Source organism: Plectropomus leopardus, chromosome 5 (genome assembly GCF_008729295.1).
Source record: "Plectropomus leopardus isolate mb chromosome 5, YSFRI_Pleo_2.0, whole genome shotgun sequence".
In the NCBI taxonomy this organism is placed as follows: Eukaryota; Metazoa; Chordata; class Actinopteri; order Perciformes; family Serranidae; genus Plectropomus; species Plectropomus leopardus.
The window spans coordinates 30844822-30861129 of NC_056467.1; the positions used below are offsets into that span (position 1 = coordinate 30844822).

The following is a 16308-nucleotide window of genomic DNA, read 5'->3' on the forward strand; positions in this document are numbered from 1 at the left end:
TGATATTCCACTACTCACACAAAACTGTATCTACTGAGATCCCACAGCTACCTGGTCTGAAACAATATGAAGGAAAATCCGCATCCAACACATCACTGCTGAAGTTTCTCCTTGAAGTTTAACGGTGAAAACTATTGTATGATGTTTTCTCTTGTCATCAGAGTTACAGTATATTAGCTTGTGCTTTTTGTTGTGCTTAAAATACTTTAACAGCCCGCTTTACTAAGTGGGGGTGTGGAGTATGAAAGAAAATGTTGTTTGCCCACGCTATTCAGTTGCATTATGGGAATGAAAGGATCAAGTGAGCTCAACTCATGCCAAAGACTATAAGTCAGGGTGTCTGTGCTGTATTAGTTCTGACCACTTGTCTTTAATGTCTGTCTTGCAAATTGCCCCAAATCACAGTGATACAGATTTATAGTGGTGCAATATCTGTAATTCCTTTGTGCAATAATGTGAAATCAGCCATTCAATCTATCTTTTTATTAGCTGCTTTTTTTAAAATGATTATTTGTTATATCTTGCCTTTTTCTTTTTATTTACTGATGCTTCTTTTTTTGCACGATCCCTTTTGCTGCTGCAACAGTGCAAATTTGCCCACTGTGGGACTAATAAAGTAATATCTTGTTTTATCTTAAAACAAATGATTAAGAACAAAACTGAGCAAAAGAAAACAGGCAAAATGAAGGGGGACAGGGAGGGAGGACTACTGACAAAATGCTGATGCTAACAGTAACAGATGGGTTGTCCACATTCTGCTGTCTGCTCTGTATATTACAGCAGACATCTGCTCCTGAGCGTCACTGCTGACACTCTGCTGGTCATTGTGTCTGTCACACTCAGGCCACTGCAGCTATTCTGTCAATATTTACTCCACGTGTGAAAAATATGCTTGTCCGACCACAGCAAAAACCCTCATTATGTTTCCAGGTTATAGCTTTTATTTTTTAAACAAATAAATAGTGACATTTTTAAACTATAATCTGTCCGTAGAGTAGGACTCACTATGTTGATCTTTTTTTTCTTTTAAAAAACAAAGGAAAAGATGAATGCAAAAGCAGCAGCTACAGCTGTCCATACTTTTGCTCATTTAAAGCAGTAGAAGGTTTTAATTGTGTAATTAATCAAAATGTATACTCAAACCAAACATAATGTTTTTTCAAAGTACCAAGTCATTCCTTTAATATTGTCACATTAGAGAGGGAATTAGGTTAAAAAAATTTAATGTTTGATTCTGTCTCCCAGTTCTACCATTTATGAAGTGCTTTTGAGGAGATTTAAAAGTATCGAGATATATATTGTGTATTGAGATATAGCCTAAAAATATTGCAAAATAATTTGTAGCCCATATTGCCCAGTCCTAATATGAATCTCAACAGCACACTACTCTTTCAAAATGTAATTTACCATAGAAATAGAGAACTTACATTCCAAAGTCACAGTTTCAACGACATCCAAAACCACCGTATTCACTTTTGTACCAACCATATCTTTTCTATTCATCTCTGTCAGAGATACAAAAAAGGCATTACACAAGCAGCCTGCTCTAGCTAGAGTAGATGTTAGAGAGATAGATAAGCACTTACTGTACGCACACACGCACAGAGCTAGGGATGACATTTTTTCCAGGTGCCCTGCTAATGCTAGAAGATAAGCACCGTGAACACCCATACAGCTAAAATGCCCCCCACCCCCCTCGGTGCTGCTGTAAAAGCACCACTTTGACCGGAGGAAGAGGTGAACTGAACTTTTTTGTTCTACTTTTGTTTATCTCAAACCCCTGAGTGTGTCTTCTGGAACTGACTGAGTGCATCAGAAGGCTCAGAGTGCTCCAGGATTTGGGAGGCATTAGACAAAAAACTCATTTCATTTTACCGCACTTTCATGTATGAACTTGATGTAAGCAAGGAAAGACATAAAGAAATTGTGTGGTAGTTAAGTCATATCTCTTTCACTGTAGTGAAAAAAAACAAAGCCAACCTCATAAGAATCATGCCTGTGCTATAAGCGTGATTTTTCTGATTTTCTTTCAATTCTTTCAAAATAAAGTGACCAAAGTTATGCTCCAAATCATGCAAACGGGGTAAGGTTTAAACACCTCTGTTGAGCATGAAGCCCAGTCAAAGTGGAGCTCTCTTTGAAAGACAGGAGTCTTAACAGCAGGGTTGTAGTGATATGCATACTGAGATCAGAATCACAAACTAGATGATGACCAGATGTGGATGTCTTAGCTTTTGTTTGTATTAATTAAAATTACTGTACAGTCCAGTTTAGCAGCAAGTAAAGCAGGAGATACCCTAACAGTCTGTAAATACATGTAAATAATGTAAAACGATATGGGGATTATATTGTGGAACAAAGGGGAGAGTGGGGCATTGGCTCTCTAAAGCCTCATTCCCACTGCACAAAACCCCCCTGCTAACACCTGCTCGCACCCGGCTTTTCAATACAATGAGAATGTCTACAATTGGCATCACACCCTTGTCAAATGACTGCAGTAGACATAGGTTTTTAGTGCCTCCAGCTCTAGTGGGCATTGATGGGAGCACAACACCCGGGTGAACGCACTAATTTCAGCTCCTTAACTGTCGAGATTAAATGATGCGCCGTCACTAATTACCATCCGTCTCCTCCTAAGCAGCACCAAAACACCAATCCAAATTAATTTGCACTGAGTTTAAAAGACAGTCTGAATAAGTAAGAGACATAAAGGGTAGAAACCAATGAAAAGTTTTCACAGACTTCTGTTCCTGCTGCTTTCTATTGTTTACCTGTTCTCTGCCTGTCTGTGACATTGCACACATTACATTACACACTAAAAAAACAACTCCTCTTGCTGCATGTTGCCTCTTGCCTCACTCTCTCCTCCTTTCACAATTGTGCTGTTCTATCAATTAAACGCAAAAACGCCTGAAAAAAAATTGGCTACCCCCAGTGTATTCAGTTAAATCATGCAGCAGTACTTAGTCAGCTTTTAGTAGAGCACATTGTCAGATTTTCAGAGGACTACCCTGCCATGTGTTTTAAACCAGAGGAACACAACCTCACATTCAGCCCTCTCTGTCTTCCTCAGCATCATTGTCTCTGTTCAGTCCAACTCTATATGCTTTACTGGCATGAATGCTGTAGGAACGGTGTGGCCGAAGTATCTAAATAAAACCACAGTTGACTGAAAGACCATAGAAATATAACAGCAAATCCTGGTAGTTAACTATTTGCTCTCAGGGAGAGTGCTGGAGTCATCACTGCTCCATTGATATTGTCAGTGTACATATCTCCACACCCACCCACCCGCATGCACACCTACACACACTCCCTCATTTATGCACACACTGTCTCATATACTGCAGAGCCAGCACAAAAGTACAGGTCAAAGCTTAATGCACACAGGATTTTGTGATGTGAGGCAGTTGCATGTAGTAGATGTCAAAAAGGGAGAGGACCTGGGTGCAATAATGTGCTTACATAAATTAGGTTTTGCCAACTGATATGATCACATGATGTTTTTGAAATTATTGACTTAGCTCTACTGATTAAATGGCTGCAATACGTTTGTATTGCAGCCATTTAATCAGTAGAGCTAAGTCAATAATTGTGCATTATTAGCATCACTTGTAAAAAAAACAAAATGATGTTGTGGTAAACCTCTGACTTCTCATCTAGCACCACTAAATGTTTAAAACTGTACAAAATGCCAATACACACATAATGGGCTAAGGAAACATGAGGTAAACAGGCTAAATGTTACCATGCTGACCAAACATGAATGCAAGGTCACTTCTGGCCTGTAATGTTGAAAATGTTACAAAGCCTGTGTGCTTAATGTTATGTAATGAGCGCCCTGACATCCAATAGTAACATGCTAACATTAACATAATAAATAATAACCATAACAAATAAAAGTAATCCATGGGACCTATCACCACCAACTAATTAAATGCATGGTTGCAGGATAAAACATTTTAATTTACTGATCTAGATAAAGATCAGTGAGAAGTTGCAAACATAATTTTGATGAGTTGTGTTGACATAATAATGCTGATAATGTGAATTTTTAACTCAAATCTATGTTTTAAAAAAATGTAAGTTGTCGTAGGGCAATTAAATTGGCTTGATAATTTAACTTATCCCTACCTTCAGTTCAGGATTTTAAGTCCCATCCTCTGACCACTTAATATTCCTGGGTAAATTCAAACAGTTAAGACTTTGTTAGGGACCTGCAGGCCAAACAACTATGACACAAAGGAAATTTCTTACTTTCTTCCTTAAAAACTTGTTTGGGGGTGACCTGGGTGATCTCTAGCTCACTGGGTAGAGTGAGTGCCGCACGCTCCTGCAGTAGCCTGGGTTCGAGTCCGGCCTGTGGTCCTATGCTGCGTGTTGCTCCCCCTTCTCTGTCCCACCTTTCCTGTCTCTCTAAATATGTCCCCTAACGGGAAAATGCCCGCAAAAAATAATTTTAAACCCCCCTCCCAAAAACGTGTGTTTTGCGATCAGTAATTAAGTGCTGCTTAAAAATGCCTTTGATTACAGAAGACAAGCCAATTTCCCTAACTAAATGTAGTGTACTTGTTGCACGTGATTTCATTAGAAGCTGTCATAACTCAAAAAGTTTGATGCAAACCAATGCATTAAGTTTCTTTGTTTGAGCCAAATAATTGTTTTTTAGAGTGTACTGGCTATGTGCACACATAAGGAATATTGTATAGAAAGGGGGCAACTAGACAACTGCTACAAACGCAAAACACAAACAAAAAAAGACAGCACAGACATTCAAATATGAGTTGAAATATCAAGACTCATATTCTGACTCTGTTCGCCTAACACTATTCATCTCTTTACTAGTGTGTGATAAAGCAGAGAGATCAAGTGAGAGTGGGATCTCGGCTGTAGAATCTGAGATTGTAATTCTTAATGAGTTAATGAGGCCAATTAATTATCAGGCGTAACAGGACAGAAGAGGACAGGAATGAAAAACCCATGGACTCAGGCTACTGTAGCAACTGCATGTAGAAGGAGCCATTTTCAGTGTGCACTCACACACTCCCCCACATACTCACATACACAAACAAACACAATCTGCTGCTACTGAGGCAAATCAGCCGCAGCAGCCAGCAGCTTCTATTTCATCTAAATCACTGCAGAGTTTTATTACAGACATTGCAGAATGACTAGCCATGTCTGTACAAGCAGCACATCTTCTGAAGGCGTACAGACTACTGCTACATTAATTTGTTCCTCTGAACAAAAAAACAAACAAACTTTGGTTCTAATTTTGGTTAGAAACCAGCAATGTGCATAGGTAACACAAAGTATGGTTTCCTCTTTGAGTTTTGGTTTCTACTCAGGTCATTCCCTTGTCATGCTTTCACATTACAGATATGATCAACATATTCAGATTTGTTTATCTGGCCCGTTGAGGAAGCCCAGTCATCCTGCAGCAACAGAACAGCAGAGTTATTGATTAAACAATGCATTTCACATTCAGAACACTGCTAACCTCAGCTTATCAGATTTGGCCCTCCATACTACACTACATAAACACCTACTGCTGTAAGCAATATCTACACAGTCCAAAGCAGTTTTCTGAGCTCTCTCTAGTCTGCGTCTTATATCACTTCCTGTTAAATCATAACGTGTTTCCGGTCTCCTGGTCAAAGGACAGAAGATTGAGATTAAAAGCATAAGAGAGAATGGGAGGGAAGGAGGAATGACCTTCATACATGAGCTGCAGAAGAGAGGAGGGACGACAAAGAGAAGAGCGAGGGGATTGGACAGCTGTTGCCTGGCAACCACTGCAAGCACAGGAAGAGAACACAAATCGCTCCAGCTGCTGCCAGCCACTTGACGTCACAATAGAAACTGACACAGCACACAAGGTGCATCATAATCATCCATGAAGGCCTCCTCTGTTTTGGTCTCTCCTGTCACCTACACACCACAGGAGGCCTGTTGTGTTAGTCTTCTTTTGTATGATCTTTACACACAGATACATGTTCTCTGACACCTACAAAATGTCCCACACTGACAAACATCAAGTGTACACTGTCACTGTCAATAGCTGCTGGAGTAAGACAGTGCTGTACTGCTGGGTTTTCTGGGTTTGTCAGCCTACAGAATACCAGGATTATTACAGCAGATTCAGCAACAAATGTGCAAGAAGGCACAGTTTGATGGTTAATATGAAGAGCAGCACTAACCAGCTAACTAAGATGCTATGGACAAATCTAGAATGTAAACATCAAAATATTAATTGTACAACCTTGTATCCTATATTCTCTTATTTATTCTGCTGGCTTAAGAATTTCTACCAAAATCCCAGGACGACTGGAAAGTAGAGCTACAGAGAGTGTCCGAAATTAACCTTTTGACTTAGCGGCCAAGGTGGCTGGTAAATGGAATTTTTTTTTTTAAATTACCCTTTTTGTTTCACATATACACTTGTTTCTGTTTATTTTATTGAAATTATAATGTATTATGTTGTATATAAACTTAAAGAAGAGACCACAGCCACCTAGAGCAAAATTATTTAAATACAACAGCTCATTACCACAGGCTAAACATGTGAGTTCCTTCTGACAAGCAGTGTTGCAGAGTATATGTCTAGCGTGCGAAAGGTAAGAACTGAAGAAGTGGAGCTAATGCATTTCCGCTGACTATGTGGGAGGCAGTAAAGACTTTGCCGTCTTGGTTCAACGGACCTCTGTGTTAATAATTAGTTACCTTTTTAAGTATGGGTGCAATGCTAGCAAGCAGAGGACCGGTGGCAAATGAAAGTTTAGCTGATTAGCTGATGTCCTGTACAGTCAACAATGCTGTAAAATGAGCCCTTGAGATGGTCAGGTTTTGCGATGCTGTGTGTGTGTGTGTGTGTGTGTGTGTGTGTGTGTGTGTGTGTAAAACACAGACAGCGCAGGTGTGTGTGTGTGTGTGTGTGTGTAAGACACAGACAGCGCAGGAGGAGGTGGAGACTGTCAGCACAGTTTTTTTTATAACATAACTATTTTGGAACAAACATTTGCCCACCAGTGCCGTGGGTAGCATTCGTCTCTATTGTAAAATTTCTCTCGCCATAATTTCTCCTTTCCCTCAGTGCCAGAATCCCATTGGACAAGTGCTGTGGAGGTCAGTTGCTTTGCTTATTAGAGATAAGTGCCTTGCTCTGAACGTTGAACTTGAACTTGAGGGTCATACTAGTGGTGATGTAGAGGTGGACATTTTGGTGGCAGAATGGAATCAATACAAATGTGATTTTATAAGGATGGACTGTAAGACTATGTGTCTTTGGGTGTTTCCTGTAGTTAGACTGTTTTATATTATATGATGAACAACAAAGTTCTCTTGGAAGAGGATGGAGATATTTCCAGGTGCACATGTCGCAATTATTTGGTTCCACTAGGGCTGGGTAATAAATCGATTTTATTGATGCAAATTTGTGGTTTAGGATGATTTTTAGAATGAAAATCTAGATTTTGCAGGTATGTGCTACCAAGCCACAGGTACTGTGCTTAAGTTGCCTTTCCTCATCTGTATAACTGTACACATAAAAAGATTGCTAAAGAGCTGGTGGGGATGTCGTCCACTACAACAGACCTATGGTCCAGTTATTTGGACACAAGGAATAACATTATATTTTATATGTTACTAATGCTGAACAACATTTTTATAATTTCAGAACTGGTAATTTTTCTCTACTGTTTCAACAGCAAAATTGAACAATATACAGGACTGAAGTTTGCAATACTGACTTGAAGCCCTCTACTTTTTTCAGTTTGCCCTTGTTATTTTTTATTGCTAATATCAAAGCAAAACTTGTTTTGAGTAATTTCTTTGTCATTTGTTTTTAAGAATGAAAAAAAAAAAATAAAACTGTGAATAAAGTTTGGTATGAACAAAATCTGAGATTTCAATTTGAGGCCTTATCGCTCAGCCCTAGGTTCCAGGGGAGTAAACAATCTAGAGTTGAGGTATAAAGGTGAATGCACTCTTTCCTACGGACAAACCAGCACAACCCTATGCCAGTAAGTGTCATGTTATGACCCTGATGTTAGTCTTTGGGTAGCTAGCTACAGGCAATGGACAGCTCAAATCTGGCTCCGTCTATAAGGAGGCTGCTGATGAGGAAAAGAGGGGGAGACGGCCACTTTTAGGAGACCTCAACGTAAAGAGTGCTTTCACTCAAGAGGAGAGGGGGTGACGAACAAGGGATCTAACAGGCATTGAGCAAATGGCATCTGTAGCTATCAGACACTCTCTGGGACACTTAAGTTCAATAACTGCTCAACAGCAGCAGCAGATCAGCTGAACTGTTAAGGGTATTTTTCAGTTCCCAAAACCGCTGCGCTCTTCACACTGAAATGCAGATACGGTACAAACTTACAGATGGCTGACGCTAACCTAAAAACAGGCAATGTGCTTCACAGAGTCCTTTACAGCACAGAGGGGTTCCTACATAAATAGACTGAAGACTCTCAGAGGACACAAGTACAGAGACACAACCAGGACACAAGATGCTGAGAGTGTGGACAGGAAGTACCAGGTACCACCAAACAGAACCACAATCCACTCTGAAATAACACAGTAACAATTTACTTGAATATTTATCGAGATCAATCAGGATTCATATTACAGCCCAAGGATTTTTTTGTTTGCCTGATTAACCTTCCCTTAATCTATTAATCTGTAATGCATTTTTATTGTAAAGCACTTCATAAAGTCTTTACAATAATAATAATAATAATAATAATAATAATAATAATAATAATAATAATAATAATAATATTTTTTGGAAAATGACGCGCAAATATGTTCATATCAGGACTTAAGTTACAGCACAGAGCAAAGGGACAGAATAATGTTTGTAACACTAGTCAGCAATGTGTACAAATCTTTATCACTACTTCCATGACAACATGCCAAATCCTATGAATGTTATCTAGCAACATATTTTTTAAGTTGCTAAGCAACAACCGTGGAGCAGGCTTTTGGGGTGAAGATGGATGCCATGTTACAACTTCAGAAGCTAAACCCTGTCTATCTGCCAACAGCTAGATGGCCTGGTGTGAATACAGTCTGCTACAAGACCTGGGACCACTAGAGCTGTTACACACCAATACACATTTGTAATATACTTGTGAGGCTAATACTGGCATGATGTATTCCCTAACCAACACCTAATCTAATTTTATCCTTAACCCTAAAGCGGCTCTTAAAAGAAGTGACGACGAGACAAAATTTTCAAAAAACTGTGAAAATTGGTCCTAACCAAGACAGAAACTCCTACACAGTACAAAAGCACTCTCCTTACCACCAATGCATTTTTAAGCTAATCCCACTGTTTAAAAAAATGCCGTCTCAGATTTTTCTTCACCAGCTCTTCTGTATCACACATGATTGTAGTGTATTTTTGTCAAATCTTTCAGGTACATATTAACCTGACCATCCTCTTCTCCATCTCTCTGCTGACCTTAGCTTTAATTCAGATTTGTGTATGTGTGTGTGGTTTTGAATACATGTTGGCTAGGATGCAAAGGAGATTCATCCTGCAGTGTAAGCAGGCTTCACAGAAGTCTCCACACTCTTCACACCTTTGATTTTGTTGCCTGCAGTCAAGTTGGACTCTTTGCAGCATAAATATTTATTTTAGTATTTTAGGATTTCTGTGTTGTTTGAGTAGTGTAAGAAATGACAAGTATTTAGTTTGCTGTTATAGTTTTTTTTTTTTAAACTGTATACCAAATTACATACTTTGATCTGTAGATGACAATAAAGAAATGCTCAAAGCAATATTCACAACAAAATGGACTCCTTTATATAGCAAAGCAGCAGCAGATTTGATATTTCTACAAGTCCAGGTGCATGAATCGATAACAGACCACATCAAGCAACCAAAGCCCTTTTGAACTGTAGTCCAGAATTATTATGCCAATCACTTACATTATTATTGCAAATAATGCATTAATATCAGTTTTTATCACAACAGATGTGAGATCATTTCACTTTAACATCGAAATTGCTTTGCAAATGGGGAACTTACATTTTCTTATATTATGCTTATATTTTCCTAACATAAAAAATTGTTAAAAATGTTAGAAACAAGAGTGTTTTTCCTCCTTTGCCACTCTCACCCTCTTCTCCTTTCCAGTAACCCAACTCTACCTTTATGACCTATTAATATGTAATGGAAACAGCTCTGTGGTCTCAGGCCTTGCAGTGCTACATTATATTACTGTATATCATTATACATCAGTCAGCCAGTTTCCTCACACCATGTGCCCACGTTTATGACATGCACACATGTGATAATATGCACGTGTCCACACGTACACACACATATGCCACACATTCTGCCATACACTTATCACACAGTGCCCATGATATAAGACGAAATAGAGAGAAATGACTGGGTTCTCAGCAACAGGCATACAGTAATTAGACATTAAGTGCAGATTATAGGCTGGCAGTGAGTGAAGCTGCCTACCTGCATAACCATCAGTTACAATGTGACAGTGATCAGTGAGCTAACTGGACAAGGACAGAGAGATGATGTAATGTCTCAACTTTGATGTGGTTTATTTAAAGCTTTTCTGTTCTGACTGTATGGCACTGTTATCACAAGAAAATCAACAGCAAAGGTTGTTTGAAAAACAATGATTATCCTTTTTTAGTGGCTAAGGAGGATACACCCTAAAATGGGAGCTATATTCATTCTACTGCGCTAACTGCCAAATGTACCACCACCCAGAAGGAAGCAAGCATCTAATCATGGGTGAGAGACTCATGCTTGTGAAAGCACAAGATGTAAACATTAATGGTGTCAGATTAATGGCTCAGCTGTAACATCAGCTAGCTCAGTGATGCTAGCTGAGCTAGTGTGTGATGCAGCAGATATAGTTCAGCAGAAAGGAAATAGTTCCTACATGAAACTGCTCACAACAAGGTCTGTTTATTATCTTCAGGAACTGTGTCATAGTTTCTGGAAAGAGACGATGCTCCCTTTTCAAATGTATTTTTTTGGCGCTTTAAGCACCATAAGCTGAGTGCCATCTAGTTCCATACATTGGAGAGAAGGAAGACATCCCTCAGCGGACATCTCCAACACCCAGCAACTTAGACCAGAACAATCAAGACTGATAAATATCACTTCAAGTAAGAGGAAAGACATTCATTTTTGATTTTCAGGTGAACTGTCCTTGTTGCTTAAGAACATGCAAGCCATCATTTTTTTGGTGTGTTTCTTTAATAAATGACTTACAGTGTTTATGCAAGCATAACACATAACGCAGTGTTGTGCCTTGGCTCTATCCCTCTGCTCCTACCAGGGGAGTTCAGTTTCAGCCCTGCCCAGGATGAGACTGCAGAGGATCAAGCCATTAAGCCACAGTCAACTGTATACGCAATCATAGCAAAATATTAATAGTTTTAATGACTGAAATACACTCAGTAAAGCAAAATGTAATGTTTTAGATAGCAGGACAAATGCCTAGCTCTATGATAATAAATGTAGTGTCAGTTTGGTGTTTGATGAGAAATACAGCAGTTATTTGGCTTTCCTGAGAACAGATGTAATGCCTAAATTTGTTTATAGCATACACTCACAAGCTTGATTTTCTACAACAGCTCATATGGGTTCATCATCATCATCCATGTGTCCTGTCAAAATTCTTTCAGCAGCCACTCACTATGACTCACTCTGAATACTGAAGGGTCAGGACATACAATATCCAATTTTGTACTGACAGCAGGAACACTGAGACTGCTGTCAATATAATATGACAACCTAAAATAGCATCAACAGGTCAGGAACCAGCATCAGTTAGCCTGTTTTTGAAAACTGTAGACCATGACTGGGTTGTAGTATTACATAAGTAAACCCTGCCAGGACAAGACTGCACATGTGGGAATTGTATTATCTTTTATATATTTTCTTCGAACTTGTGCCTAAAATTAGGTTTCTTCTGAATCCTTGATCAATCATTTAGAAGAAATAGTCTCAAGTAGAGAGATGCAGAAATCTATTCATACACAAGATAGCATATTAACATCTAAGGCCAGTATTACAAGGTGAGCAATCGTTATTCAGTTATTGCCTTCACTGCCTCTCTCAGACCCAAAATAAGTCTCATTCCCACTGCACAAAAAACCTGCTATTATCCGCTAACATCTGGCTTTTTAATGCAATGGGAATGCATACATTTGGCATTCACACCCAGGTCAAATGACTCTGTAGCAGACACAGGTTTTATCGCCTCCGGCTCCGATCGGCAGTGATGGGAACGCAACACCCGGGTGAACATGGTAATTTCAGCTCATTAACCGGCGAGATGCAATGACGCTCCATCACTAATTACTGTCCGTCACCTACAAATAAAGAGAAGAAACCACTGAAAAGTGTTCAAAAACCTCTGTTCCTGCTGCTGTCTGCTATTTACCTGTACTTCTGCCCTCTTGCGGTGGGAATGAGGTAATAGAGGCACGCACACATGCACGATGCCTAAAAAAGAATCACAAATCAGTGATGAGTCCCTGAGGGAATGTTGCACTGAACAGTACTGATTTTGCACATGAAGGTTCACGTCAACGCAGCCAGTCAGAGGTGTGGACACAACAGCCCAAAGTCAACCCAGCCAAACCTGGACATGCAGCTGGGGAAACACTGGCTAACCCAATTATGTCTGTGACGACTGCAGCTTTACACAAGAGGCTGATGTGCTGTAAAAATCTCCTTAATATGAAACAGATCCTATCAGAACACAGAGCACTGGTGAAGGTTACAGCGCTCCCCTCTCTATTTAAAACGCCTTTCTAAATACTTTCTGCCCTTGCCACTGGCTTTGTTACGCTTTAATTAAGTGAGTTTAGCACTGGAGGGTTTATTACAAGGACTATTGAATAAAACAACTTAAAATAAATTTGACATTGGTTAATAAAAGGTTGTGCAATGTTGATTAAGGTACAAGTTTTGTTTACATCAGTGATGCATGTCTCAAGGGAAACAGATGTAAGAGGTCACTTTCCTCCTTGTAGTTTACAAAAAATAAAAAAATCTTTACCTTCAGTGAGCAAACACATTTTTGACAACTGCTATTTGTCTCTCCAAACACAGCTACCCCTAACCCTAACCCTTTAAAATCAATAGATTTCTCTGATAACCATTAGCACAGTGAGCTAGATGGCATCTATAATATATCACGATTCAACATAGAGCTGTGCGCCTTTCCATTTGTTTTTCTATTTCTATTCATATCTTGAGGCTAGGTGCTTTTCAAGACTCAGTGGGAAAGTCTTCATATACCTATAGGAGGTAGAGAAAAAAATAGAAACACTTGATGAATATGGACTACATCTCTGTAGTAGATAATTATATATGAAAAGTCTGTCACAACATGGCCTGGTATACAGCATTTTGAACAACACATCATCATACAATGGTTTGTATGATGTATGTAATAAATTAACCCCCAATGAATGAAATTATGCACTTCAAAAAAGTTATGTACTTAATGCCGAGTTACTTAAGTTAGTTTAGGCAAGTAAAGTTACTGTAGTTAGGTTTAGGAAAAGAAAAAATAGTGATAATGTACCTTAAAATGACCCAAAAATTACTCCTTTAGGGTCAGTACCGTGTTCTGTGTGACCCATCCACCCCTCAACCTGCCTCCTTACGGCGAGTACTTCCTTCTTTGATCCCCTCAGCGCACTGATCATGTGATCACAACCTTCCCAAATATGTAGATTACACATGAATTACTGGCTCATGATTACGTGGGATATGAATTTTGGTGCATTGCCTTACATAGGTATACGTATGAACAGTACATGAGAACAGCCTGTTTAATATGTGACTGTTTAAAGCAACATATGGCAACAAACAAAGCTTTGAAGAGGCAAACTTATCTCAAACAACAAAAGGGCAAATACATACTTCAAAAGAAGCAAAGATTATGATATGTAGCTCAATAAGCCCCAAGCCCATTCAAATTAATTGCTGGCTCCATTTAGAAATCAATATATTCATGTCATTCCTTTTCCCTATCTCTATCCTGACATCCTCAGCTGCTTACATTCAAAGGTAACCCAAATAGCATAAAATATAATACACAAAAACATGATTCCACATTCCAGAGTGGCATTTCATTGTGTTCCAAAAAGCCAAAGGACATAAAACTCATTCAGCACAAGAATGACCTTATGAACTTTCTAGAGAAAAGTTTCCCGTGGGGCAGGAAAACACTATCTATAGGGAACGGCAGCACTCACCTTTTCAATTTTGTCCAGCCATTCCTTATTTTGGGCCAACTCGGCCATGAATGCCTGGTGCTTCAGCCATTTCTTATGAAGCTTCTGGGTCTCGTCACGGCTGCTGTCCCTCGCCATCAGCATCTTCTCACACACCCAGTCCCCCAGCTGGGTGAGACAGGCAGAGAATGAAAGAGAGAGGGGTGTCAATAGTGGATGAGCATACAAACTGTAAATAACTGTTGGTGTGTAAACAGATTCCTCATTTTAAAAAGTTCCCTGATACAGAAAAACACTTGCACACACATTAACAGGTGCATGCTGAAATGATATCCAGCTCAAAAGAAAAACATAATATTTAACTGCATAAGAGATACACACATTTTCACAGCTTATGTGTAAAAGCTGAATAAAAACATCATAGTGTACTATAGATAAACACACCAGTCACACATACTGTGGGAAATACAAGGTCAAACACACAGACATGAATATTTAATGACGCACAGCAGGCACATGTAGGCAGACACACGTGTACCAACAAGCATGGCGGCAAGAATTCACATGTACACAACAGATCCACAGCATCAACACACACCTACTCAGTGAGAACACCTCACGCCTGCGCTGACAGCATCACCAAAATATTCAGGTCAGCATCATCCTCACACCTGCATGCAACACTTCCACCTGCACCTTTGACCAGCTCCCCTAACCCAACTGTGAAGCAAGTAACCCGTTTACCGGCAGCGTTTAATGGGAACAGCCCACAGGATTGTGGCAGCTGCAGGCAGCCGCTGGTATCCGCATCCTCACCGGTAACTGCCGTCACACACATGCAAAGACGCTCTTCACCGCAGAGCCAGATGGAGAGAGAGAATAAGGAAGGAGAGACAAGAGGGAGCTAAAGAAAAAGAGAGGCGCCTTCTGGAGAGCTGAACATGAGACAGCCCCACAAAAGATGTTTTGAGAGGAAAATGCCAGGCAGGAGGGTAAATAACAACAATACTGGAGGCTGAGGAGACAGACTGGAGACTTCAAACTGAGGCTGCGCTCCCCTCGCTCTCACTCTCATGCTCTCTTTCTCTCTCGCTCTCTCTCTCTCCTTGCTATGTTGTTGAGGATTCGCTGTACCAGGAGAGAGAGAGGGGCGGATCAGTGACGAGCAAGAGGGCAAGAATGAGGAGGACTGAGAAAAAAAGAAGAAAAAATGATCCTCCCCAAAACAATAAAATGGCAGGCAGCTGAGCCAGTGCATGGGCGCCCCTCCCTTGCCTCACACCTTCAGTGAGTGAGCGGACTGCCTGGCTGGTTGGAGGAGAGATGGGGTGGAGGAGGAGAGGAGAGGGAGGAGCAAAAGACCGTGATTTTGGTGGTGGTGGTGGGGGGGGGCAGGGGATGCAAGCAGTGCCTCCAGGCTCACCAGTCATGGCTAATGATGCTGAGCTGGAGGTGGCGGAGGGGGGAGGTGGGCTTTAAATGGTGTCAAAGCAGGAGGATGGATGAAGGGGAAGACAGACTGAAAAACAGAGGGAGAGATTTTTTATTTTTGGTGTGATGAATGCCAGTCTCTGCGAGCTCACGACTCCCCTACAGCTGCTTTTGTTTTATCCTTCTTCTCCCGCAGCACACACACCACCCCCCTCTACCATCTCTCTCTCTGCAGCAGTCCCAGGCAGCCCTACTCTCTGTCTCCAGCTTGCCTGACTCTGCTGCAGTGGTAAAGCAGAGAGAAGAGAGAGAGAGACAGTAGAGATCTGGACAGAAAGAAAAGAGGAGGAGTGATAGTGGGAAGAGAGAGACAGGTAGTAGACGATTGGACAGAGCAGTGATTTATCCTGGATGATGTATTTGTAGTTTGATAGATTTACTGCTTCTCTTTCCTTAAAAGGACAGTGGTTGGATATCTGTCCAACCCCCTCCTCTGTTTGTCACCTCATCCTGTCACATAATTGCACACAGCACAGACAAGTAAGGACGTGCCAGCTTACATGAGAAAACACGCCTCACACATTCATACACATACATGGAGTGTGTGCACACTCACAAGGATTGTAAACATACATGTGC

At 40.3% G+C, this 16308-nt stretch overlaps 1 protein-coding gene across 3 annotated transcripts in view; it reads right to left on the bottom strand.

Moving 5' to 3' along the window:
* The window catches only part of LOC121942750 (spectrin beta chain, non-erythrocytic 4-like), a 47507-nt gene that overhangs the window by 27596 nt on the left and 3603 nt on the right, over positions 1 to 16308 (bottom strand). For all 3 annotated transcript variants that reach the window (XM_042485995.1, XM_042485994.1, XM_042485993.1), the window contains exon 2: positions 14260 to 14406. In XM_042485995.1, the coding sequence (XP_042341929.1) occupies positions 14260 to 14382 (123 nt within the window). In that variant the 5' untranslated portion in view covers positions 14383 to 14406. The remainder of the gene's footprint in view (positions 1 to 14259; positions 14407 to 16308) is intronic.